General features: G+C 39.9%; 2 protein-coding genes across 3 annotated transcripts in view; both read left to right on the top strand.

Moving 5' to 3' along the window:
* mta1 (metastasis associated 1) overlaps window positions 1-5,241 on the top strand; it is a 43,363-nt gene extending 38,122 nt beyond the window's left edge. Inside the window, exons 18-19 of one of the 2 annotated variants that reach the window (XM_005477278.4) lie at window positions 2,443-2,591; window positions 3,876-5,241. In XM_005477278.4, coding sequence (XP_005477335.1) covers window positions 2,443-2,552 — 110 coding nt within the window. In that variant the 3' untranslated portion in view covers window positions 2,553-2,591; window positions 3,876-5,241. The remainder of the gene's footprint in view (window positions 1-2,442; window positions 2,592-3,875) is intronic. The other variant, XM_013270066.3, reaches the window with a different exon arrangement.
* A 5,783-nt stretch (window positions 5,242-11,024) lies between these two features.
* tmem229b (transmembrane protein 229B) lies at window positions 11,025-26,939 on the top strand. The gene is made up of 4 exons (XM_025901199.1): window positions 11,025-11,172; window positions 11,255-11,435; window positions 11,513-11,656; window positions 23,503-26,939. The coding sequence occupies exon 4, from the start codon at window positions 23,554-23,556 to the stop codon at window positions 24,148-24,150; it is 597 nt and encodes a 198-aa protein (XP_025756984.1). The 5' UTR covers window positions 11,025-11,172; window positions 11,255-11,435; window positions 11,513-11,656; window positions 23,503-23,553; the 3' UTR covers window positions 24,151-26,939.
* Window positions 26,940-27,328: the final 389 nt, after the last annotated feature.

The following is a 27,328-nucleotide window of genomic DNA, read 5'->3' as shown; positions in this document are numbered from 1 at the left end:
ACCACCATAGAAGATTATTTCCATCTGCAGTGGTATATATTTGGCAGCATGTCTTTGTTCTTGCACCTCTCCACCCTTCCTCACAGATATGTGGAAAACCAAAGGCGGGGAGAGCAGCAGCAGCATCAAGGCTTTTGTATAGAACAGAGCAGGCTGGGATGGGGGTGGGTTGCAATGTGGCTTGCAGATGTGCAGTATTTGTGGGCAGGCAGAAATATATCAGCATTTAAGTCTGTAAGCTTGAATTCAGCACATGCCCAAGTTATGCTTGATATGTTGAACATATCAAGCATAGGTTTTTTTAGACTTGTTATTTTTTGGTTGTTAAAGACTTGTACCATCAATATGCATTCTAATCAAAATCCCCTTTGTGGCTCAAAATGAAAATATCCTTTAAAAAACATTCTGAAAAGGCTTACAGGCAACTTGAATTTACCTTCGTGTAGTTTGCTTGTCTCATTTTGTCAAATTTGGACCATTAAAGAGGCAGCTCTCATGTTTTTCAAGTTGAATGAAATAATACTTGATGTATCTGCCTTTTTATTTTAAATTATTGCAATTATGCCACATTTAGATTTATTATCTCACTATTGTGAATCATTTAACACAGATTATTTAAGCAGAATATAAATCTACACCTGCGACCTCTGCGGCTACAGCACATAGTTACGATCCACTGCCAAAGGCTTACCAGTTTGAGTGGGGCTCTTATGTTGTTGTATCTTATTTATTTATTTTTTGGGGGGTTATGTCCCACTTTCTTTCTCCCCTGTGAAATGAGAGATGGGTAGAGACAGACTGGGAGATGAAGAGAGGGAGAGAATGCCAGGGAAAGATGGAGAGAGGAGAGAGCAAGAGGGAGATTGCAACAGGATCCGATCGGCCTTGCTTCTTTAGCTGGAGGCTACGGTCTATGTTGTCATGGTAACGGGAGAAAGGAGGATCAGGAGGGTTCGGTAAGTGTATCCTGAGGGAGAGTATCTCCACTGCTCTATGAGCCCACCTCAGGCCCAGGCTGGGATAACACACCAGGAGGAGATCTGAGTTGGAAATCGTCCAGGTTCGAGGATTAGGGATTAGTTTTCATTTGTTTCACTTCCAACTAGCTGACTCAATCATATCAGAGGACAGAAAGGGTTTCTGTTGCATGTTTATTTTCATTACTTTTAAACAGCATTATTTATTTGTCTTACTTATTAAATGAATGTGTTTTGTGGTAGGGTGAAAGGGATCATTTGTGGTCAGAACGCACAGGAAATTGTGACCCAGGTCTGCTGCTCAAATTGAGTTTATGGAGCGTCGTAATGAGTTTCAGCTCATTGTTCAGCTGTTCCGCCTGCAGGTTTACCGTTTTGGTTCACTCTCACGCTCTCACAGCATCTTTTTGGCTGCGAGCAGGCACAGTGACGAGCTGATGAAAGTAGCGAGGTGTTAACAACCTAAGGGCTGTATTTCCCTTAGGAGCTGGTAGTGACCACAAATGGGACCAAAAGAGGCTTAAATCTTGACTTTTGTATTTGTTGTCTGTCTAAATGGCAAGTTTGTGTTTGCTGCCCCCAAGTGGTAAAAGAAACTTCTTTCATCCAACTTTCCTACTTTTAAAATTTGCTACGTTTTGTTTTGTTTGTTTAACCCAGACAACACTATACATATGGAACAGCCAATTAAATTCTTTAGGATGTTTCTATATGTATGAAATTGGAGATATGCTGCATCATTGTGAATAGAAGCTTCTACTGTGAGTAAAAAGCTGGTGAAAGGGACGAGTAAAGTCTCCTTCTAGATTCAAGACTTGTGATGATTTGCTGAAATTGTTTGAGGAGTAGAAAAGTAGAAAGAAAAAAAGAATGCTGAAAGACCACAAACCAGCATAGGAACAATATTATGTAATAGTAGCATGTAAATGTTGAGGAGAGGCGCTCAGACCTCAATGCAGAAATATAACTTCTTACAAAACATTGTGGCTGAATGACAGTCTGCCATGAAATCTCACTAACAAGTATTTGCAAAATAGCCTTCGTTGCTTCTCTAGCAAGCAGAAGTGCATTTAGAGTTTTTAATTTCAATTTTGAACATCAATTAACTTGAATGTTACATCATTTTATTGCTACTTTGTGTTGTGCTGCCAACTAAATGTGATTGTTAATGGGGCTGGCCTGATGGGCTTTGATGGAAGCATATAAAAAGTAGTGAAGTGGAAGTTTTCTAAAGTGCAGCAAAAATAAGGTTTGGTGTTGAGTTTTTCCTCCGTGCTGAAGTACTTTAGGAAGCCAGCAGAGGGCAGAAGAAAGCAATCATTTTGTGTGGCCCCTTACTAATAAGGGAGCATCTGAAAGTAGTTTTGTTTGCCTGTAGACTAAAAAACTAGAGCTGTGTTTATTTTATTGTTTTCTCCTGTGACATCTCTCATGGTCCTTCTTTTTTTTTTTTTTTTTTTTTTAGGTGCCAAATCCAAAGTATTGGCTCCACAGTGGGACATTATGGCCAAACGAGTGAGTGAAGCGGTGCGGCCCTCATCGTCCCTCCAGGACGAGATACATGAACTGGACTGAGCGCTCTGCAGGACAACCTTCACTGCGAACCTCAGTGAGGTGAGAAATCCCCACTTAACCTTGAGGATGCTTATTTTTAATTGGCTTTTTGTTGTTAGTTTTCTTCTTCTAGCTAACAATGTTGTTTCAAACGACCAAAAACGAGGAAAGGAAAAACATACGCCTATCCAGCTACCACTATAACGTGAGACGCTGAGGAAACGAAAGTAAAATACAAATAAAAATCAAAGCAAAGAAAGCATCTAAGGTGATTGTATCTATTACAACTAGGCTACAAACCTACAGATACATTACTTTGAAGAATAGTGGTGAACTTATCACTGAGGGAGAAATATGATGAGGACATCTTTGTTAATGATTGTGTTGCATCACTTCAATGTTTGGGGAATTTAAATCCTAAAAAAAGGCAACAGTAGAAGTCACAGCTGTGTTTTAATAATGAAAGTAAGAGCATTTCCACAAACGCACAGTGTGAAGAGAGAGGGATTGAGACTAAATGGCTGTGTAGCCTTAAACTTGGGCTAATTAGGGTTCAGTTTGTTAGGTAATAGAGATTAGACTGTGGAACAATGGAGGAAGGTCATGTGGTCTGTAATGAGTGCGTCAGGGTAAGAAGAGAGGCGGATGCACCCATCATGCTTGGTGCCTACCCTACAAACCTGTGAAAGCAGTGCTATGATCTGGGGTTGCTCCATGTGGTCAGGTCAATATCAGCTGACTGCCATATACTGAGTGACCAGGTATTTCCCAGCAGTGGATTTTTTTTTCTTTCAGGGATATTGGAAGATAACAATGTTAGGATTCATCAGACTCTTATTATGATGGAGTGGTTCAGGGAATAGGACTAGCCACAACTAAATCTGGACCTTAAGGCCTTTGAGAACGTTTTGGATGTGCTGGAGAAGACCTCATGCGGTGGTCTGACTCTCCCATCTTCAAAACAATCGGGGGTGGAAATTAATGCAATTCCAGATGGAAATAAATGTAAATAAACTTTAGATTCAATCAACTATAATCTAAAGCTAAAAGAATATAGATGCCTAAATGATGAATAAAACTAAACCAAGCTGTGTTGTCAAAATTAACACTGGTTTTGATGTTGCATTAGATCAAAAACAATTTGTGCTTTCATTAAAGGTAAAGAGCAGTTAAACTAAATACTCAATATTATTTTTAAAGCCAGGAAGAGTTTAAGGGGTATGCATAACTTTAACATTTTAAATAGAGGTAAAACATTATGGTTTTTGCCCAGTTTTGAGAGTTTTTGCTGTCAGCTGTCATTAACTGTGTGTAAAAACGTTCCCTCGTGTGTTTCTTCCACAGCAGCGGGGGATATGAATTGGATGAGGCTTTTCCCACTATAACCATAGCCGAGGGCAGCTGAAAGGAGACGACAGCATTGGCCACTTTTCTTCAATCAGTATGAGTCTATCAGACTTCTGAAGACTAATCGATCAGTTTGGCTGTGGTCAATCAGAAAATGAGCCTGACTGTACAGGACTGTGTTTATTACTTACATTTCTCGTTATTACTGTCTTTGTAATTATTGTTATTGTTATTTTAATTTTTTTCTGTTTTTTTTTTTTGTTGTTGTTTTGTTTTTTTACCAGTTATAACTCAGCTTATTTGTTTGTCGATCAAACGTTGAAACTTGAAGTTTCAAGAAAAATGCTTGCAAAAAACCCTGTGGAAAAGGGTGGAAGGAACGTAACAAAAGCCACTTGCATCTTCTGTGTTTTTCTTTTTCTCAAGTTTAAAAAGAAAAAAAAAAAAGAAAAAAAAAGAGAGAGACGCACTTTGATTTCAGTGACACGAGTTCAAAATGTCTTTTGTTTTACTGAATTTGAATGCTTTCTAGGAAATTTTCTGTTGTGTGAGCCGGCCCTGCTCTTCGCCCAGAGAGGTTTAACTTATTGAGAAAGACTTGGTGTTTTTTCTACCTTTTTCATAAGTAATGCATCTATGCTTCTAAAATGTAATTAAAAAAGGAAAAAAAAGAGGTAATTGATTTTTTTTCCCTCTTCCTTTGGTGTCTGTGCACAGAGGTGAAAGTTGCACTGAATGTTCTGTTTTCAAGCTGGTGTTTACCTGTCTTTCTTACTCCTGCAGGTATGCAAACAGGGTATATGCAAAAAATAATGGAGAACTTTTCATTCCTAATTGCTTTATATGTTATATGATTAGTATTAGAAAAGATTTCATGCACAACCAGAAACATGTTTTGTAAGCAAACATCTGAAAACTAAAAAAAAAGAAAAAAAAAAGCAGGAGTGTGCTCTGCTTTCATGTCCTGTCCTTTGTGTGTTTATTGTATGTTCGCTAGCAGCTTTGCAGATTACATCTCTTCTCCTGCAAACATCTTTCACTTTGGGGTGACATCCTATGCTCAGTAGACGCCTGACAACCTGTGCTGGCTTTTTAGCCTCATATCAGAACATATCTGAGCCTTAAAGTCTCTAATCAAGTGGCTGGGTAAAGCTGGTGGTTTTGCTGACCAATTTAGTGAATTTGCATCATTGTCTTTAGGTGATGGTGGACTGAACTCACTCTGAAGTAACGATGCTAACACTGAAACGCTTTAGAAAATTGGACACAGCACATGTACAGTTTACAGTACTTGTAGTGCAGCAGATAACTGAAACAATCTTTGAAAAGTGAATAAAAGCAGCAGAATTTGCAGGTTTGTCCACTTGGAGAAGTGTGAAAAATCCTATTAACCACTCGAGTTGTCGAAACTTCTGCATTTTCCATCTTGACCGTCATTTCAACCTTAGAAACAACTATAGAATTTCAACCACTGGATACATTTCAGAAATTTTTCTCTTGATTTTTACATTTTTGACTTAAAGTAAATCAAATTTATAACTTACAACCATTTTACACAACTGAAATCACACTTTTAACATTCATGCCATTATATTCCTGTGTAGTTCATTTGAATTTTACATATTTGATCCACACCCTTGGCTCATCTCTCCTGTGCTGGCACGGCATGCTATCAGCGTCTTTTTTTTTTTAAAGGCTTAAACAGTCAGCAAACAGTCACTCCCCAATAACAACTTTAGAATCACCAGTTTACCTGACAAGCAAGTCTTTGGACCTTCTTGATGCTAAGTGACTGTTGCACAAATTTGTTGTTGAAATGTATGTTATATGGGCTTACTCATGTAACTAATCCAAGTACATTTGCAACATTCATAATGTTACTTAGCTGATGTTCTACCCTCTCCTAGTTTAGTCCATGGTTAATGGATTATAGTTGATGCTTTTTCTTAACTCTCACCTTGCACTCAAAACACATTGTACACTGCATCCTATCCACAGACACAGGTTTAATGCCCATGCACACATAATGGACCCAGATAGATGTATCAGCAGGTACTTCGACTTCAGTATCTTGCCCAGTTAAATACATGGATGCAGAATCTGGAGTTTGAATTGCAGACCTTCAAGGAGACAATCTGCTCTAAATATAAATAAAAGAAATAGACGAGATTTGGGGGTTCAGGGGTGAATCCATTCAGGAAATGCAACTGAGACAAATCTTATTTATACTACTGCACACCACACCCTGTTTGAAAATGTAAAAAACTAAAAAAAAAAAAATCACAAAATGACTTCTAAATTTGACTTCTGCAAAGTTGAATGTGTGTCATTTGACACAAAGATCTTTAAAAAGGGAAGTGTAGTTTACATAATCTTAAAAAAGAGGAACTTTCTTGCCTTTGTTGACATTCGTCTTGAATTTTCAGTTATCTAATGGAAAGTTGGCTTCATCAAAAAAACAATAAAAGAGTATGTGTACAAATTTTGCAACTTGTATTCACCTGGAAATGTTGATTTATCTGCTGCACTATTCCAGTCTAATTGGCAACAAATTTAAATTATAGGACTAATAAGGGGAAACACGACTGTCTACTTTCTGTACTAAAAGAAGTCATTAAGTGAACTACAGGGTAATAGCAGAAACAGGGTTTGGTACACCTGGCTGTTTTATCTGATTTTTGAGCATTCACAGGTGAAAACTTAAATTCACCTGTTGAATTTTGGGTAAACATTTAAAGGCCATCGCCATGTAGGGTTGATGGCTGGTCTAACTAAGTGCTAGTATATGACAGGTGTCCTTTTTACTGACTAATTAATAATAAAAAGCGCAGTACTCCTATATACCTTGAACTGTTCTTAGTGTAAAGGTAAAGTTTTATGAAAACTACATATTTAAGAAAAGTAGCCCCTCAGGGAGGACACACAATCAGCAGAGAAACCGAGAAGTGGTACTGATGTATTTTTAATACTGATATGTTAAAATTCATGTTGACATTACAAACCCAAAATCAAATCCATGCAATAATCTACACAGTAAAAAAATGAAGTATTTAAAATCTGGGAAAGGAGATCACTGATTTCAAGTTGGTACGTTGTAATAAAAAGTTGTTTTAGTGAGTAATAACAGGAAGAACATGTTAACAGGGAGAAATGCTAATAAATCACAATATTGAGGTAAAGAACTTGTCGCTAAAGCAAATCAAGCAGCTCTTTGCTAGCCATATTGTGACACCTTTACAGCTTTATTCAAGCTATTTCACCTAGTTTTCCTTATCTGATAAGAGGAAGATGATCAGCATGTTTTGTTAAAAGCTTTGGGGCATGGCCGTCATCACCTCTATCTGGACTTGATATTTAAGGTACCTGCAGGTACAATTCCTACATATCACACAGGCGTAGTCTGGTCCAGTCTGCTCATCTGGATGATGAGATCGATGCTGATTGCCAACATAACGATTCTGCGAGAGCTTCCCTCCTTACTTTATGTGGCCTCATGGAAAATCCCGTCTATGTGGTATTTTAGCCTCTGACGTTAATGTCCAGTTGAAATCATACCTGGTTAGTGATGTTCCCAAGCATACAGATAACATTACCATAATCATATAATAAAGTTTTTCAAAACACTGAATGGCCTTTCAAATCTTGTTATAGGTACTTTGAAGACCACTTAGAGCTCGTATTAATATTTCAGTTATGTCCTGTAGTGCATTATGTCAGGTTTAATGATTGTACATAATGTTACTGTTGTTACTGCGTGCTTTATTAGGTCAGGCAGTGCATTATCTGTTGTTTAGACTGTATCATCTACTTTACATACTCTATTTTTCCAGTACAATTCACACTCCCCGACTCATATATTTCTTGACCAGCACATTGAATTAAATTAGTTTTCTTAAATCCTATAATGACTCATGGAAAGTCCTTACTTAAGCTCTTGTTTTGAACTATATGTTTGTTTTGGTCTGTGACTACACAGCAGCTTCATCATGTGCCTGGAGCACCTTTTCTTCTGCTGAAGTAAGTAGTTTGACAGTAAGACTCAGGTTACCACATGCCCATAAACACTGTGACTGGTTTCTTTTAACTGAAAGAGAAAGACATGCAGATGTCACTGGATATGTGCGAGGGTTCATACCTCAGCGAACTCCTAAAATATTCATTCAGCTGGAAGCCTGTGGGAAAATCCTCTCATGTCCATTAGTTTAAGATCAAAGGTCTAAACAGGAACGAGTAACAATGGATGTTTGGAAATTATGTTTATGTACTGCATGTGTTTTCTGAGAGTTAAATATGTTTTAGGCTGAAACAGAGGTCGGCGCCACAGTTTACATCATATTACAGCAGCAATTACTTAAAGTAATTCACTTTTGTTGTGCAAATTTTTCCAACTACAGAACTAAAATAAAAACAGGTGATTTTTCTTTGGATGCAACTTTTATATTATCCACTTTTAACATAATGCTTCCTGTCTGTGTTTGAGGGAGCGGGAAAACAAAGCACAAATGAGCCAAATATGTTTCTTTTTATATACTGTTTATAAATAAATACAACCCAGCCATGGGGGGGGGGGTGTATTCCTAGTGCTGGTCTCAAGCTGGGATAAATGGGTATCCGGCATAAAATCTTTGCCAAATCAAACATGCTGATCATCAAGAATAAGAATAAGATTTCCGTACTGGATCGGTCGAGGTCTGCGTTAACAACGACCACCTCTAGTGCTGTTGGCCAACAGGGTGCCAATGGAAACTGCGCTACTGTTGGCTGAAGACAAAGAAGCAAGAGAAAAAGAGAACAGGGGAAGGAGTGTCAGGAGGCAGTGAGAGATAAGGTAGAAGTGAGACTAGGCACTAAAGGGGGAGAGCTGGCTTATATAAAGGAGCGATAGAAAGATATATTGTGCGTGCAGATGGAAGGGAAGTAAGGGCCAAGAGTATAAAGAAATTAGGATTATTTGGAGCTAGGTGTAAAACAAAGAGACAGATGGCAAAGGAAAAAGTTTAAAGTGAATTGTATGTCAGGCTGAACACTCAGGAAAGAGAAGAAGACTTGTATTGGCTGGCTAGACAGAGAGATTGAGTGGGAAAGGATGTGCAGCAGCTTAGGGTGATTAAGGACAGATTGAAATGTGCTAACAAGTGAAGAGAGTGTGTTGAGAAGATGCAAGGAATACTTTTAGAAGTTCATGAATGAAGAAGATGAGAGAGAGGAGAATGGATGGAGGAGATCGAGTAAATTAGAAAGTGCAGAGGATTAGTTTTGAAGAGTGGAAAGGTGGTAGGTCTGCATGACATACCTGTGATGGTATGGAGATGTTTAGAAGAGAGGACAGGGATTGACAAGATTGCCTTACACCATCCTGGAGAGTGAGAGAATGTAATGGAGAAGATTTGTACTGAGTGTGAAGAACAAGGGTGAGCTGTAATAATTCAGTTGAATTCAGTTTTATTTATATAGAGTTAAATCATAACAACAGTCATGTCAAGACGTTTTATACTGTAAAGTAAGGATACAAAAATATAGAGAAAATGCCAACAATCAAATGATCTCCTATGAGCCAACACTTGGTGACAGTGGGGATGAAAAACTCCATTTTTAAAGCAGAAACTTGAGACAGAACCAGGCTCAAAAAGCAGCAGCCATCTGCCATGACTGGTTGGGAGTGATGGGATGAAGACAGGATACAAGACACAATGTGGAAAAGAGCCAGCACGTCATAATAAGTAATTAACTAAATGAAATGCGGAGTTATCTATAAACATATAGTGACTGAAAAGGGTTGTTAAAGAAGAAACACTCATAGGGAACCACAGCAGTCTAGGACTATTACAGCATAATTAAGGGATATGTTTTAAAAAAGAGGAAGGTTTTAAGCCTAATCTTTGAAGTAGAGAGGCTTTCTGTTTCCCAAATCCAAACTGTGAACAGAGACCTGAAAGCTGAAGGCTCTGCCTCCCATTCCACTTTAAAATATTCTAGGAACCACAAGTAAGCCAGCAGTCTGAGAGCAAAGTTCTCTATTGGGGCGATATTGTACTATGAGGTCTTTAAGATGGGCCTGATTAATCAAGATCACGTAAATATTCTCTTATTTTAGCCCCTTTTTTAGCATTTTGGACCAGCTGAATGCTTTTCGGGTCATTTTTAGGACAGCTCACTAGTAATAAATTACAATAGTCCTATAAATAATAAATTCATGAACTAGTTTTTTTGCATCACTCTGAGACAGGATGTTTTTAATCTTTAAAGATTTTGCGCAAATGCAAAAAAGCAGTTTTACATATTTGTTTAATATGGACACTGAATAACAGATTCTGGCCTAAAACGGGAAAAAAAAGTCTTCTCACTAAGGTCATCCAGGTTTTTATGTCGTCAAGACATTTCTGCAGTTTAACTAATCGGTGTACGTTATCAGACTTCATTGATAGATAGAGCTGTGTATCATCTGCATAGGAATGAAAATGCATGCTATGGGAAGCAGGCATAATGTAAACAGAATTGGTCCTTGCACAGAACCCTGTGGAACTCCATAATTAACATTAGTCTGTAATGAGGACTTTCCATTTACATGAACAAATTGGAGTGTATTAGATATTAGACTAATAGACTCCTATTAGACAGAGAAGAAGTATGTGATGGTGGTGCAGGACACGTATGAGGACAGCAAGACAGTTCAGTGGGTTCAAGGTGGGGGTTACACCAAAGATCTGCTTTGAGTTCCAGTTTGCAGTGACGATGGACAAATGGAGGGAAAGCAGGAGTCTCTGTGGACTATGGTGTTTGGAGATGACTTTGTCATCTGTATTGAGAGTAGGAAGCAGCTGGAGGAAATCCTGGAGAGGTGGAGGTATGCTCTAGAGAAAAGTGGAAAAAGTCAGTAGAAGCAAGACAGAATATATGCGTGTGAATGAGAGGGAGACAAGCAGAACAGCCAAGCTGCAATGAGCAGAGGCATTGAAGGTAGATCAGTTTAAATAACCGGGGTCAATCGTCTAAAGCAATGGATGATGCAGAAGAGAGGTTTAGAAGTGAGTGCAGACAGTGTGGAGACTACTGTCAAGCCTAATTTGTGACAGAAAAATAGCACCAACAGTGAAATGGAGGGTTTTTACAAGATAATAGTGAAACCTGCTGTGATGTAGGATTTTAAAATAGTGGACAAGCATAAAAGTGTGACTCTTAAAGTATTTTGCCAGGGTATGGATATCAAAAACAAAATTGCATTTAAAACTTTTAAACCAACTTCATTGAAAGTTAGGACCAAACTAACCTCGGAAATCTTGATCCATCATTTCAAGTAAGTGTTTGCAGAACTATTCCTTCATAAAAGTCTTTACCTGTGTTGTTTCCATGAGATTAACTCGGTTAAATTGTTAAAGTAGGCCATTCATTGTCCAACTGGGCGTGTGTGTATGGTTTTCTTCCGTCCTGTGACTTCACACTACACTACCTGAATGAGAGGGCTTCCACCTGACTTCCAGTCCAATAATAAACAACCTGAAGCCTCGCACACGCTGAGCTCCGGTGCAGAAACGGTTAACCAAAAGATGCAAGAACTGCGTGAGTCTGTCTGAGCATGTGCTGCTGGTGCCGCTGCTGCTGCAGTGAAGTAAAATGTGTCAATTTTCATCGGACAGTAGAGACACCGTGGAGGAGAAGCCGGCGACAGCAGATGAGCGGCAGGAAGCGGACACCGAGTCAACCAGGACATTCTCTCCGGGGGAGATGCATTTGATCGTCCGACTTGTGTGCTGAGGGACACCGCAGAGCTCAGCCGAAAGGTAAACGAAATGCACAGACGATGATTCACGTCGGTCTGCTGGAGCTCAGCGACATGTAGCCAACATGTTAGGATTTAGGAGGAATAGCCATGATCAACACAAGTATTCGTGAGGCTCCCCAGTTATTATTTTGCACGTTTTCGTAATGTATCCAACCGTGGGAATTTCACCCGCTTGTTACTAATGAGTGTTTCCTTGCAAGTTGATAGTTGTGCAGCCGCGTTTCTGTTAACCGTGCCGCAAATTTAGTACACTGTGGCTGAGAAAAACAGCTGGACATCCTGTGTCAAAACTGGTCGAACCGGTCGTTACTAACATGTTTTGTGCACAGTTAGGCTGTTGCACCTGTTAAAATAAGGATATGTAAGCGTACATGAGCGCATTAAAAAAGCAGCCTGCGCGTATAAGTGTCTTTTTCATTATGCGGAAGCGTTGTCAGAGGAAAGCGAGTGTTTTCAAACCCTCTCTGTTTTGAACCTTGCCTTTTTAATTATTATTTGTCAAGGATAACCATACCGCACTGCTCAGTAGGAAGGAGGCGTGATGCTGCAGCGGAGTCTCGGCAGCCGGGCCTGCGCAGTGGCCCGTAGTTTTCCAGGGTCAGGATAAGATGACTTTGGACATCTAATTACAAGTAGACAAGCGATTCTTTTCTCTCATGACTTCTCTTCTGCATCATGGTCACACTGTAGGATGTGTTTTTACAGAAACACGGTGCCATATGGGGTTTGGATTTTCAAAATCCCTCATTGATTTATTCCTTGTAAGGCCTGCAGTTCACTATCATTTGGGGTGAGATAATCCCTGCTGCTGCTGCCTCTGTAGCCTATATCCCGCCTCAGCCTTTTACACTGACTCTATTGACATTTTGGACCTATTTATAAGCCATTCACTAGATTTCACAGTGAGGATTCCCCGAATGACCCGTCAGTAGAAATGCAAATGCTCGAAAAAACTGTATATATCAGCGTGTGGGCATCTAAATTAACGTAGCTGTACAAATGGACCTGTTACCTGTCTTCATACACATATGTGAATTGCTAACCTCTTGAGTTATCAGACTTTTTAAGACACGTGAAGGAAACTTCACAGCCCCACATTTTTTAGACAATAAAAAAGTGAATTTCAGTCAACACCAGCACAACAGTGTCAGCTTTTTTTGTTGTTGTTGTCATTTTCACCACACAGTAAAGTTCATTTAACTTAGTTTCACTTTATATTTTTTCCACTGGTCATCCACGAAACAGGATGGATCCATGCTTTCATGTTGTTTCCATGAATCCTGAGCCTACCATGTAAATGTCTTAGCAGAAATGATAACTCATCAGACCAGGCAGCAGTTTCCAGCCTTCCGTTGTCCAGTTTTGGTGAGCCTGTGCAAACTTTAGCCTCCGTTTAATGTTCTTAGCTGGCCAAAGTGGCCGCTGGTGTGGTCTACTGCTACAGGGGTTATTTGAGAACTGCTGTTCACTGGATATTTTCTCTTTTTCGTACAACTGTCACTGTAAACCCCAGAGATGGTTGGAAAAATAGATGAACAGTTTCTGAAATACTGGCACCAAAACCATGTTCAAAATCACCTTTCTTCCCCATTCTGATACTCACTTTGAACTTCAAAAGATCGTTGTGACCATGTCTACTTCCATTGTTGCTCTCTTGTGATGGCTGAATGACGTGGCCGGTAAGTGTACGTTTATATTTTTAGGGTTGCGTTAACAGTCTTCAGTTAGTTAAAAAGAGCCACCATTGAGCGAGAGAACTGAAGATATCGATCGCAAATTACATCCACATAGAGGCATCTATAATACATGCACAAAAGAGGCGCAAAGCATGGGTTCATTCTGTATTTGCACTTATACACTTTGGTATATGCTGGTGAAAAATGCGCGTTTCCATTAAGTTGTATTTGTGTTCTCGACTAAGCACATTAGTGTCATGTTTGTCATTATTGGATACATCTTGATTTATGGAGTTTATGGTCTAAAAAACTTAAGTATTAAACTCTGATCAGAGCAGGTGACAGTCCAGCACTCAGCTTCTTTTGTTTTTCAAAGATCTTTTCCCTTCTGAAACCTGTGCACCGAGACCAATCTCAATTATGCGCCGTCAAAGATTGATTACGAAGCTGTCTGATAGAAGATTAACATGCGCCTGCACCCCTCCATTAAAGACTTTACTCTCCATTGCAGCATGATGACCATGTCAGTAAATCTCCTGCTTTCTTTACAGCCGCTCCAAGATTTCTAATCTACGGTCCATGACCCCTATGCTACCCAGGATAGAGGGCTTAGCTCCAATGTCTCTCATTAAATTGCAAAAAGCTCAAGAGCTGGAATGAGTGTGATTGGAGGAAGGTTGTGAAAACAATATGAGAGTATTTTGGGGACTGTGAAGGTCTGCGCATGTAAGGGTAATACTTAAGATATTTATTGGGTAATAAGGAGCGATGATAAACTGACATATACGCTGGCAGAGAAGAAGTATGACAGAAGGACATGCAGTTTAACTATACAGAAAACAACCCAGTGCATTTCCATCCTCCGGGATACCCGAACACAGTTATCTTTAGACATCATTCTCCGTAATGTTATTCCTACCGGCAGCACAGAGTATGCTTACTCTGCACTGCTCGTTGATGGTCAGATAGCTTTGGAAATCCCACGTCACCGCATGAGGTGAGAAAGCAGTAAAGAGTTGAAGTCACTCCTCTTGTCAGGCTCTCCTGTTTCATTCATGACGCTCCTCAGCTATTTCTGTCACTTTTCAGGAGTACAACTGAATGAAACGCTCCGAGTGCTTTTACAGGAGAGTCTGCACTCTGTGTTCCCGTTTTATGTGTGGCCATTCAGAATAACTGTAAGCTTATATAATTGAGAATGTAACTGTCAATTTAATGAATTTCAGGAACTATAACTTAAAGAGGCGACCCTGGAGACATATCTGCAGCCACCAAACACCCTTATATTAAAAAACACCTTTTCTTTTAAAAAAGTTTTCTGTCAACACATCTGAGTAATACCTGATTTGTGTAATAAAGTCTTCATCGCAGTCTTCATCAGGTCATTGAGAGGTAATCAGGTATATTTGTTTCTAAAAGTGAGAATGAACCCTTCAGCGTTCATACCACTCGGTTTATTGAGAGCACTCCTCCCCCACCGCTCTGTTTGCTTTGTTCAGGCTTTCACCTTGCAGATATAGAAAGAATGCCTACTATAAAGTTATATGAGCCTCTGTTGGCACTGCTGTGTCCAGGCTTTTAGTCCTCGTGGCGTCTCTCCCGCTCTATCAGCAGCTCGGATTCTTTACGTGCCCCCGGGGAATCTCTGGAATTAGGGGGATGCTGTGAAGGAAGGAGGGAGAAGTGTGTCTTTGTCTTTAGCATCGAGGTATCATTGTCTCGTAATTCCATCTGTTTTCATTTGTTGCATGCATGCATGATATATGCATGCATATATCCATGCATATATCATGGATAGTGTGAAACCCAGAGACTGGAATAAATTTTTTTTGCCAAAGATGGCGCTAACTTAAAGGTGACATCCATCAGTATATCTGATGTCATCAGTATATCGCCTCTAACCGAAGCACCAAGGTTGTGTTGATAGTGGAAAGTCTTAGTTTATCAACAGTTTTCAGACCAAAATACAAACATTCCCCCATCACAGATTCTAATGAAAATTTCCTGCCTTATACATAAAACAAATGGAGAAGCAAGTATGACCGTATCATAAGGATTCTTAGAATAATGATCTTCTGTCATCTGTTTATATATACAGTTTACGTCAGTGGTGTACAGTGAAGAATAAAGAACAACAAGATTTAATGATAGTCCTAGTAAAGGTTGGCAAAATAGCCTCAGAATTATGTCAAATTTCTAGAAAATTAGCAATAATAATATTTCTGAGGATTCATTTTTTTGATAGAAAAAAAATAGTGTTTTGTTGATGCTTGCAGCTTTCAGAAAGCTAAAGGACAGTTTCCATCCTTCTTTTCCAGTGACTACTGACATTGACATACTTCCTAATTTGAACTGTGAATCTATTGGAAAACAAGGTGGCAGCAGCAGGATTGTAATGCAATAGCAGTGCCACAGCACAAGTCAAATCCAAGCATGAATGGAGCCTCGGTAGTGTGAGTATGAGTATAAAATAACAACTTTAAACTTAACAGCTCAACCAACTTAACCTTGCAACTGTCACATAATAAAACCGAGACACCCTCTCTACCTGGGATGGTGTAGCCTGGGTCGAGCTTTTAAACCACCTCCTTAAAGCCCTCGGTCACGGCATCAATAATTTCCATCCACTGTTTTCTCTTCCTGTCATATGAAGTGCTCCAGCAATGCTCAGTTGAGTCATTTGTTGACTTTTGGACCACACATCACCAGCTGTTAATATCTCCTCCTGTTTGTACTTTTTTGCCTCAAGCGGTGAAACAAGTTTGTGGTTTCCACCTTTAGCAGCAACAGTTGTTGAAGTAGCTCCAGATGAGGCTCCACATGAGGCTCTTCCTCTCAGATGCCTGGGCTTGTCTTGCTGTTGTGGGCACTAGGGAACGTAAGTGCATGGCATTGCTATAGAAATGTATATATCACAGGCCTGGCTCCCAGTACAGTCACAGATGCTTGAAAAACATCAGTGTTGCGCTAACAGTATCGAATAGTTTTATGAGACTGGCAAAAAAGAGAAAAAGCACTCTTCCTTTAATAAAAGTAATGTTCATATGTCTATCTCTCCACTCCTCAGAGGTTGTGAATGCCTCAGCTACAGTTTTTTTTTTTTTTTTGCTTCCAGTTCAAGTGAAGAGGGGAAAAAAGCTCACTGTTCAGATAACTGAAAAAATGATGCATCACATGTAAATGCACAACTGTTTTATTAGTAATTGTAATGTGATTACAACGGATTTCATAAGAAAATAAAATAAATATAATGTGATTACAGCAATGTGCTACCTACTACTGGCCATGGAGGCGATTACTCTTGGATGTCATGCAGATGCATAACCTTCAACAATGATATGCAGAAATACAGAAATACAATGCAAAGTGCATCACAGTGGAAAGAAATTATGAAATAAATATACAAATGCAATGACATGGAAATCAGTTTAGAAAGTAGTAACTGGCCAAGGATTTGCACAGTTTGCACACTGCAGTTTCTTGGTTTTTCGCATTGCCGAAAAAACACTTCTATCTTTGTGTGACTGCCCAACATGATGAATTCTTTTAAGACTGTAAGGTAGTGTACATCCTCACATTTAAATGCTTATCAGGTTTTATACCCTGCCTTTTAAGTGCAGGCACTGGGATCAGCTGTAAATAGATCAGTCCATATAGATGTGGCTTGTTGAGCGTATTTTGGTGTATTGGAACTTTTATTTGCTTCATCTTACAGAAAAGGTAGATGTGATGCTGTTTAGGTGAGTGGCAGCTTGCTGTTTCAGGGGTAATCGACCTGCCTTCTGGAATCGATTGGGATCCGTTTACTTTGCGATGCCTCCGTAGGTTTTCCCATCCCCCTTCTTGCACCCCTAACTCTTATCCGTCATTTTTACGTAGGCCCTGTTAAACACACACTTCTTGCCACTTGCTCATCATGCTTCTAAGAAAGCAGTATTGACCAGGATCAGCTAATGGTGACTAAGGAAGGGACAGCAATCCAACAGATTCCCAGTCGTAGAACTAGCAGCATTCTGTACACTCTTTGGGGAATTAATGGGTTAATAATCATTTAGAAAAACCTCACTTAAGAAGCTGGAACTTGTTTGGATTTTTAGCACCAGTGGCTAATCGTGTGTGCTCATTGCAATTCTGACTGGTGTATTTCAGCAGAAGAAGGCACAAAACATAAATACATTTGCTTTAAAGCGTAAGTATTTTCAAGTTGATTACATCAAGGGCATGTCGCCTGCAGTGCTGTTTCCATCAGTGGAGATGAAGCAGTGGTTAGGTCACCTTGGTGACTGACGCTTAGCTGCAATGGATATTGCTGGTTTCTATACACTCCACTGCAGCCTTCAAAAAGTGACCTTCTAAAAGTCTGCATAGGCCTGGGATCTGTGCCACAGGGAGATATATAGTACACGAAGGGATTATCCTGTGCTGCAACGTGGTGTGTTTCTGATATGGTGTCAGAGTTCACAGCTGTCAGCATACTGTTAGTAATGTAAAGGTATCTGTGTGTATCTTTTCTTTTTTAAATTGACCTTGGCTGAATTCTGCTTTGGTGTGTTTTATTTGTGCCGTTCTTCTTTTTTTCCGCTGCTGTCAAGAGATGCATCTCAGAGACTTGACACCCTTGTTTTCAACCAGACCCTCAGCTTTTTTTCATTTAAAAGCTCACACATAGATGGTATTTACCCTCATGTCCTCAGGCAAACCCCTCTTAATCCGTGGTTACACTTCCCCCTCTTTCAGTTCAGAGAGCACCCTGCCTGTGTTGTGTCTCCCCATGGTCATACTGAGGTTTACAAAGCGGGCAGCTCCATCACATCTGCCATTCTGATCACCATCAGACTGTGATGTCCCGTCGCGGGGCTCAATAGAGTGCAACGGCGATGCGGGTCCCAGCAGCAGGAGCTGGAAAGAGTCTTGCTGGTCAATACTTTGGCCCGATGAGAGAACCGGTGGGGTTGCGGGTTGGTGGGCGATATCCTACAACAACTGCAACAGCAGCAGAATCAAATAGCACCCAGTGTGTGAACTGTGTCATGCTGAGGCAACAAGTCAATAGATATGCCTACACACACACGCACACATTTAAAGGAGGGAGCAGAGGTGTCCTGTCAGCTTTTAAGATGCTGACAATATAATCACATCAACCAGCAAGGGAGCTTTGTATGTGTCATCAAAAGTACCTCTCCCCCGATTTCCCATCAGCCCCCCCACTGTTTGCCTAAAAAAGCAAAAATGGAGCAAAAAGGTCAGGTAGCAATGTCTGTGGTGTCCACTGTTAACATTCAACATATAATAAAACAACCTCCCAGTGAGGAAGTCAGGAGTGGCAGAGAAGTATGTGCAAGTATGAGAAATGAAGCTCAGTAGCAGCTGTGTGTGAATTCGCGGTAGGCAGGTGTAACAGTGAGGCTACATGGAGCAGAGGTAGTGAAGGTGGATGAGGATGTTACCATTTTGCTTCAAGTTCCCCACGTTCATCACAATATGGTACAAAAAACTAAGAAAAAGGATTGCACGATTACGAAACTGCATAAGCAAGTACACATTGCACAGTAAACAATCAGAGAGATTTCCATTGTAATCTTATCTTTGTGTTAACACTTTAAAATGCAGTGTAAAGAACAGGTTGGACAGCTGAACGTTTCAGCGAGTCTGATAATATTGAGGTCCCTGATATATATTTCCAGGAGGCACTGAAGATATTAAATACATAATTATGGATATTGAACCTTTTGGTAGAACCAAAAAACCTTTACAACAGCAGAGGAACCTACTGAAGAGAAAGAAACAACCCAGATATTTTCAATACTTTCAATGAAAATGATTTCTTTTTATATAAAGCTAAGAGCAAGTCATGTTTGCTGCACTACTCTACTAATCATTTTAAGCCTTTTCTTTCACCCCGGAATATATCTATAGGCCCTTTGGCACAAAGTCCAGGGTTAGACGGCTGAATGTCGCCTCGCATATTTTTCGTCATTAGCGGCTTAGTGGGCATGAGACTGCTGTCAGTGAAGCAAAAAAAAAAAAGAGAAGGGGGAACTGAACTGAAAGAAGAAAGTGTGGGAATAGAATTAAGACATGTGATACTCGAGTGAGAATGGGAAGATTATTAGTTTGTGAACTCTTTTAAGGCCATTTTCAGTTCAACATTTTGACCATCACCACAGTCTTGTTCTTTATTTCCCCCCTACTATAAGTGGGAGGGAGATCAACTGAGAAACTGAGAATGTGGTCTTATTACGCTGACTTTTCAGTGACAAAGTAAACATATTTCAAAGGCATCCTGCTAATTTTATTTTAAATAGGACCATGATTTACATTTAGGTCCATATGTTTCCGACACATTTGTAAACATGTTGCCTCTACATACATTCTATAAAAATATGATCTCAGCTTTTATTCAAGAGCTTTAACAAAAGTGTAAAGATTTACATCCATCTTCATGCATAGTGCCCCGTTTTCAGAAGCTTCTAGAAGATTCAATTTGGATGCAAATCTTTCACAGCCAATGCCTGCCTGAAGCCCAGAGCCAAGGGACAAGTTGCACACTTATGTTGCTTTTTGCACTTTGCTTTGAGTCATTATTTATTTGCCCAGTGAAGCACAGTCTGATCGGTTTTGCAGCGTTTGGCTAAATCTGAGCAGAGGGTATATCCCTGTACACACAGAATTCATCCTGCTACTTATACCCGCAATCATCAATAAACCTTAGTATCCAGGTTCCCCCAGGTATGGTATAAATGGCATAAATAGATCAAATTAAATAAAAGCAAGCCTGCAAAGGTGGGTCTTAAGCTTCTTTTTAAAGGTATCAGCAGTGGCCACAGATCTTAACTCCAATAAAAACCAGTCACCAATGTTAAAGATTAGTGCTATCATATTTTTTTATAAGTTCTAATGTATTCAGACCAGAAAGTCAAGGTTTCTTAATAACAGCATCTTTACTGAATGTTCCCTCATCCTCTTGACAGTAGAATAATTCATTTCAATTTAATTCACTTATATTTATATAGCACCAAATCACAACTAGGCGTGTTATATTGTAGTTTAAAGACCCTACAATAATACAGAGAATACAGAGAAAACATCTACATTTATACGACCCCCTATGGGCATGTGCTTTGGCCACAGTGGGATATATATATATATGTATAGTATGCAATACTTTTGTGATTTGGTCATCTCACGCAGAATTGGTTTTAAATCCTCTTTGGATATAGGTTAATGAGTGCCTGATTACACTACGTGATACTATGAATAAAATGCATAAAGCTAACCACTATAGGTATACAGGTATTTAACTGTTTTGTTTTTTGTTGTTGTTGTTGTGTTTTTTGTGGAAATCTACTCCTGAAGGATGACTTTTGTTTTGAAGTGTTTCAGAAGAGGAAGCTGCAAATTACATGGAAAGTAAACTGGGTCAAGTGTCAGGTATAGGTGGTGCCATGGCCTGTCTGTCTCCTTTCTCTTGGAAGGAGACAGATAGCAGGCATACTCATCTTGCTCTCACCTTACCCCTGTCTGCTCTACTGAGAAAGTAAGTCAATATAGCATTAGGAAGCCTACTATCATAGGCTTTATCTTCATGCAGCTGGAGGTATTGCCCCCTGCTGGTTATTAAAAATAATGCAAGTTTGTGCACTTGGGCAATGGTTCGTTTTTTCAGACTAAGTGGTCTTCTCCAATCCTGCACACACAGTCGGTGAATACAGTGAAACAGCACTGTACATTTAACATTTTGGTAAAGTCACTATCACGTCGAGAGTGAGATTAGAAGATCCATACCACTCATGTCTGATCACAGACTATACGGCTTAAGCTTGAATCGAGTCAGCTTACTCAGCACAGAGTGGAAAGAAGTGGAACCTGCTAGCCTGGCTCCATCCCAATAACATATACCCATCAACACCAGTTCACTTGCTACATGTTCGATAGTTCAGTGTCATTTCAGAACCCTGAATGTGAGAATGAGTTGAACTTTCAGTGTTTTTCCACTTTAACGATAAGTGCTAAGATTTCATTAATGTCCTTATCCTTTAGGCGCTAAAGGGAAATTTACTTGATTATTTTCATAAAGATCACAAGGAGCTGTTCTGACGCAGTAAACCCTTTAACGGGAACCAGTTGTTGCAAAAGGCTAAAACTTATGCTCACAATATTTGACAACTATTGGCTGACCCAGTCATGCTGGAAGGGATGAGAAGGAGAGTATTTCCCAGGGAGCCACAAAAAGATGGTATAAAGGGTTTAGGGAGGTCAGTTGGTCCATCGCTGTGGCCCAGTTCCTCACATGAAACCGTTGTTTCTTGTTTGGGAGAAATGTGCTAATCCCCAGGGACTCACTCTGGGCCCCAGCAAACCTTTGAAGGAATAAATAGCCCCAAAAAATCAGCTTTTGTTCTTCAAACCAGCTTTTGTACTCCTAACCTCTCTCAGAGCTTGTATTTAACAGACCGGTTATGAGGTATTGTATAATAACTGCCACTATGACACAGTTTCCTCTGGAAGCATTGTATAGCAGATGATATATACACACAGTGGTCTTATAAACTATGTAGTCCTTGAACCTGCCAGTATGGAGCTGTTTTCCTTTTGTGTGTTTTTTTTATTGGACATGCAGTGTTTAAATAGAGGAAGGATCTAGCCCTGCGTGGGCCTTCTGATACCTGATACCAAAGCCTGTGTGTGTCAAGCTGCAGGATTTAGAAAAAGAGCACATGATGTAGGTAGTCAGATGATGAAGCTATACCTTACATAAGAAACACCCGCAGTCACTCAGTAAATAGCATCAGCTGAGGAAAGGGCGTAGAGTTTAAGTGCTCTGCAGCCCTCTAGTCTCTAATTTAATCTTCCTGATGTCAGTACAGTATTTCATCACCTTGTCCTTAATTGAACTATGGCTTGGCACCATTTGCAATTAAAGTTGAAATCCTCAAGATATCAGTCCTGGCAAACTGTTGTTAATGAAGATAACAACAAATAGCTGTAGACCCCAGACAGCTTACACTTGTGTCATCACTACTTCAGAAGTTGGCAGGAGCTGTATTATTTAAAATAAGGAAAAGTAATGTATGTTTGTTGTTGTATGTTGTTTTCAGACTCTCCAGCAAGATATTGATAGAGTTTCTTTGGGGGCCAAACTCATAAAGAGTGCAGACAAGTTCATAAACAAATGAAAAGGAAACTGAAAAACAATATAATCCCTGCTGTCTTACCTTCACACTGCGGTCAAGTTGCAATGAAAAATAGGTGTGAATGTAGAAAGTCAAACAGTACAGGAGACACATGTGTGAATAGTTTTCAACACACCCAGGGTTGGAGTTTCACTAAAAAGAAACCCTGTAGTATATTACAAATTACTGTAATTACTATGTAATTACTTGCCGGAGAAAATAATGTGTTACACGGATTATTATATTACTTGAAATACATTATCACATAATTATCAGTTAACAACATAAACCTGAGGCTACAGCCCCACACACCATTACATCTCTACCCTAAAGAGGACACACAAGATCTTTTTTAGTTTTTAAATATAAACGCAAAACGGACAAAAACAAAGCAAATCTGAAAACAAACCTAAAGAGTTTTCAAACCGATTCTACTTTCGAAATATGTGGAGATAGAAATGAGGGTCACACGCCTGATATTGCTGCTTTTGTTACCAACTGAAGAACAGGCTCTGGATGCTGGACCAGAGTCTGCGTGCTTCTTTGTTACTTTTGTGTTAGCATGCTGTCTGTGCAGAGCTGAAGTTGTGTTATCAGTTTTATGCAGCTGTTTCTGTCCTGGACATTTTGCACTTTCATATTTCGCTCTTGTTTTTCTTAATATCCAAATCTCCACTCCTCAATAGTTTGACTGCTCCAGTCGACTGATTTTCCTCCTCCCTACACAAAAACCAGCATACCTTGACGTTTGCATGATCAAAAAGTCAGTACAGCTCTGATACGATGGAAAGAGACACTAACAATGAAAACGAGAAATGGATGTTAATACATTAAATAACTATAGCAGAAAGAATGCCAACTATAAATACAATCTAAAGATTACAACTTGAAAATTGTTAGAATTAATACATATCCTGACCAAAAAATGGAGACAAAAACAGTCTTGTTGCCTGCTTGTCATCTTTCTGAGTCTTTATTTCTCTCTTTTCCTTCAGATTTTGTTTTTTTGCTACAGTAAAGTCTGTGTGAAGGCGAGAAGAGGAAGGATGGTGACATCGGAAACCCCAGAGGCTCCCGTTCCTCTGACAGTGCTGTCACGCTGGTACCTGTACGCCATCCATGGTTACTTCTGTGAGGTGATGTTTACGGCAGCCTGGGAGTTTGTGGTCAACTGCAACTGGAAGTTCCCTGGCGTGACCAGTGTATGGGCGCTCTTCATCTATGGCACCTGCATCCTCATCGTGGAGCAGATGTACCTAAAGCTGCGCGGCCGCTGCCCCGTGCTGCTGCGCTGCATCATCTACACTTTATGGACCTACCTGTGGGAGTTTGGTACGGGGCTGCTGCTGCGCCAATTCAACGCCTGCCCTTGGGACTACTCTGAGTTCCGCTACAACTTTATGGGACTGATCACGGCTGAGTACGCGGTGCCCTGGTTCTGCGCATCCTTCATTGTGGAGCGCCTCGTCATCCGCAAAACGCTGAGGCTGCGCTTTCACGAAGGGCCCGAGGACGGTTGGTCAAACCATCAATCAGATGCTGGGGGTGGCCGAGGGAATGGAGGGACTGTGGGGGGTGGGAGAAGGAGAGAGAGGAGCAGAGGGATGGGAAATGATTCCAATGGCTACCTTAAAGCAGAATGAATCAAGGAATTGATAGAAGGACACAATCCAAACCAGCCCAATCCGACCCTCCTTTTCATAAGCAGTCCTACCCCTCAGCTGTGTGAGGTGAAGACAGACAGCTGTGCAGACTGGGCTGGTATGCAGAGATGTAAAGAGTATCACAACAGCCAGATAACAAACACCTAACTGGGGCTTTAAATGCCCAAATCACACACTGTTAACACAGGGGTACAGTTAACTACATGATGCTGTGTTTGCTGCATTTCATAACGCACCACCCATTTCCATGTGGGCTTGACCTTAAGGAGATCAGGGCTCTCTCTCCTGTCCCACAGTGAACTACTGTTGCAAAGAGTATCTGTGATTGTCCTGTGGAGGAATTAATTCAAGAACAAATACATTATTAATGTTTTTTCAGGGGCACATCAGTCTATATTAAAGCAGAATGCTTGTTGTCTAGAAATCATAGTAAAAAGTAGCTCGGTTGTGAAATGTCCTTTTTAAAATGTACATATTGTCCTTTAGTATTATTCAAAGTACTGTAGTAATGTAGCTACAAAAGGATCCTTAAAGGTGCTGTATACCAGCATTTTATTTTGAAAGGTCATTCACGGCTAAAAATAAGGAGCTTTTGTGTGTGACAGGACACAGCCTGCTGGTATCGATACACAATATAGTGCTTGCCTGAGTGAGCTGGTTAGCAGTGGCTGAACTTTCAAAATAAAATACTTGTATTCGACACCTTTGAGAGAATACCGTCCACCCAGGAAGCAATGCGCCATCTGTCAGCTTATGTCATGACGAATGTTTCTCTGCAGTCAGAGAATACCCACAATGCCTGAAAAACAAAAAACAAAAACAATGCATGAAAAAAACTGTCTTCCAATATAATGTGACATTTTTTTTTACAGAGCTCATTCAGCAGCCATACTGTGTGTCTCCACAATCAGCCTGCTGCTTGTGTGTTAATGACAGTAGCTCAGAAGGTGGAGCTGGTCCACCAGCTATCAGGGTTGATTGCCTGTTGTCTCCTGACTGCATGATGAAGTGTCCTTGAGTGAGACGTTGATACCCAAACTGCTCCCGTTGAGCAGGTCATGGCCTTGCATGGCAGCTTCTCCGCCACTGTGTTTGACTGTAGGTGTGTGTGTCTGCAAGCTTATATGATGGCACTAAATAAATGCAGGGACGCCTTTCTGCTGTCATGGTTACGAGTCACGACCATCAGCATAAAGCACAAAGCTTCGCGGTAATGTGCTTTTTTTTGCAGCTGTTCGAAAACGTGCACACGGCTCGCTGTCTGCATTTTGTTTGCTTTGATGTTGTCGAGGCCACACATGCCTCATGGATTAATTGTCATTCACTGGAACACAATACTCCTTCCTGTCCAGTTACAGTGCACACGTAGGATATGTTTGCTGAACAAGTGAAGTCTGTGAACGAAGAATCTCATGGATGGACACCGAAGGTGAAGTATTGATTTCCAACAAAAAACTTGACATTCGTGTTCTCCACATATTTACAAAGAGTCATCGAATTATTGGTCTTTAGGTTTCCATTTCTGTCCCCATTGTTTTTGTTGCTGACTTAAGTGAAGGAGAGGAAGTGCACAGCAGAATCTGTTGATAATTTACTGAAGAAACACTCACATTTCAGCCAAAATGGAATTAGTTGCTCATGTCTTTTATAAATTCATGATGTGTAATTTGACCTCTTTGGTATTCTGCTGGATGTTTCCATGTGAGACAGAGTGTATTATCAGTGCAACTAGTTTAAAATGCTCAAACTCTGACACTTTTTAACAGTCATGTCTTAAAAGCAGGTAACCCACACAGAATAATGGTAGTTGTAGAGGTAGAAGGATAGAGAAGTGCATACGCTTGCCTCCATATGCAGGAAATGATGGCATTCTTTCTATGTGGTGCTAACTGTTTTAATATAAAAGAGGTAAGACACTTTACTTTGATTTCAAGGTACTGGAGGACTGATAGCACACGTGAAATTATGGGAATATAATTACTGAAAAGTATATGTTCTACAGGAAAAACACACTGTGCTTGATCAACTTAGACTTGAGCAGTTATTAGAAACTGATGGACTCTGTAAAACGGTGACCTTCATCCGTGTGGCGACACTGAAACGCAGTGGCTTCCCTTCACTGTCTCTCAAAGCTGGGATGAAGTGCTGCCACCCAGTGGATATACTGAAAACAACTTTTATTATCTGCTACAAAGAAAAACACAATGTGTAGACAAAAACTCGTGAAAATTAAAACAAAAAACATGTTGTGGTTTTAACCCCATGGCATTTTTATCTGACTTTAACATGTTTATTTCATATGTGACTCAAGAGGCTTAAAAGCAATATAATCTATGCCCCAGCTATGTTTAACTTCTCTTTAAAATCCAATGAACTACAATATGGTATGCAGCTAATTAGTACTACTGCTTTAATGAAAGAAATTACAAGAACATGCAAGTGTATTCTCTGCAATATGTGAATGAAGGCGTGTTGAGTGTGCATAGGGTGTTGTACAGAGACACCGTCTCTGTGTGTGCATGTAAAGTGTGTTAAAGTTGATACTCTGGTATTTTTACCTCCAGTGTGCATGTGCAAAAATTATCTTGTCAAACTCAGATTTTAACTTGCTGATTATTAGCCCCCCATGCACTGTAACAGTTGCTTTAAAGAGAAAAAAAAATGTACAGGTTTTTAGTGAAATCACTGTACTGTATATCACTCATTTTGTTTTTTGTTCATGTATGATTTATCAGTTGCTGGGATTAAATATATTTATTGGATCTTGATATTTGTTTGTATGGAACCTTTTTTTTTTTTTTTTTTTAAATGCTCTCTATTAACAAAATGTATACATTTACTCACATTTCACTTAAAGACAACCCCAGATTCTTCAGGGTTCATCCTCTGGGTACAATGAATATCTGTACAGTAGCTCATAGCAGAGATTTCCCTCTGGATCAGGTCATAGCCACTCCTGAAAAGTAACACAACTAAATCTTTTCTCCTGCTTGGCTAAAGACCCAGAATTAAAAGTAAATGGGACGATGAAATCAGTTGTTTTACATCCATACTGTTTGAACATAAAACAAACTTGTATAAAAGGGTTTTTTTGGGAACAGCTCACACATTAAAACCCTCCTTCAGCGTTGGAAAACATCTGCAGTCCGAGATTAAG

The sequence above is a fragment of the Oreochromis niloticus genome, linkage group LG19 (assembly GCF_001858045.2).
Source record: "Oreochromis niloticus isolate F11D_XX linkage group LG19, O_niloticus_UMD_NMBU, whole genome shotgun sequence".
In the NCBI taxonomy this organism is placed as follows: domain Eukaryota; kingdom Metazoa; phylum Chordata; class Actinopteri; order Cichliformes; family Cichlidae; genus Oreochromis; species Oreochromis niloticus.
The sequence above is the reverse complement of the archived record's forward strand: the minus strand, read 5'-3'. Positions and strand labels throughout refer to the sequence as shown.

Coding starts and splice junctions, on each gene's coding strand:
- tmem229b (XM_025901199.1), top strand. CDS start 23,554: ATGGTGACATCGGAAACCCCAGAGGCTCCCGTTCCTCTGACAGTGCTG.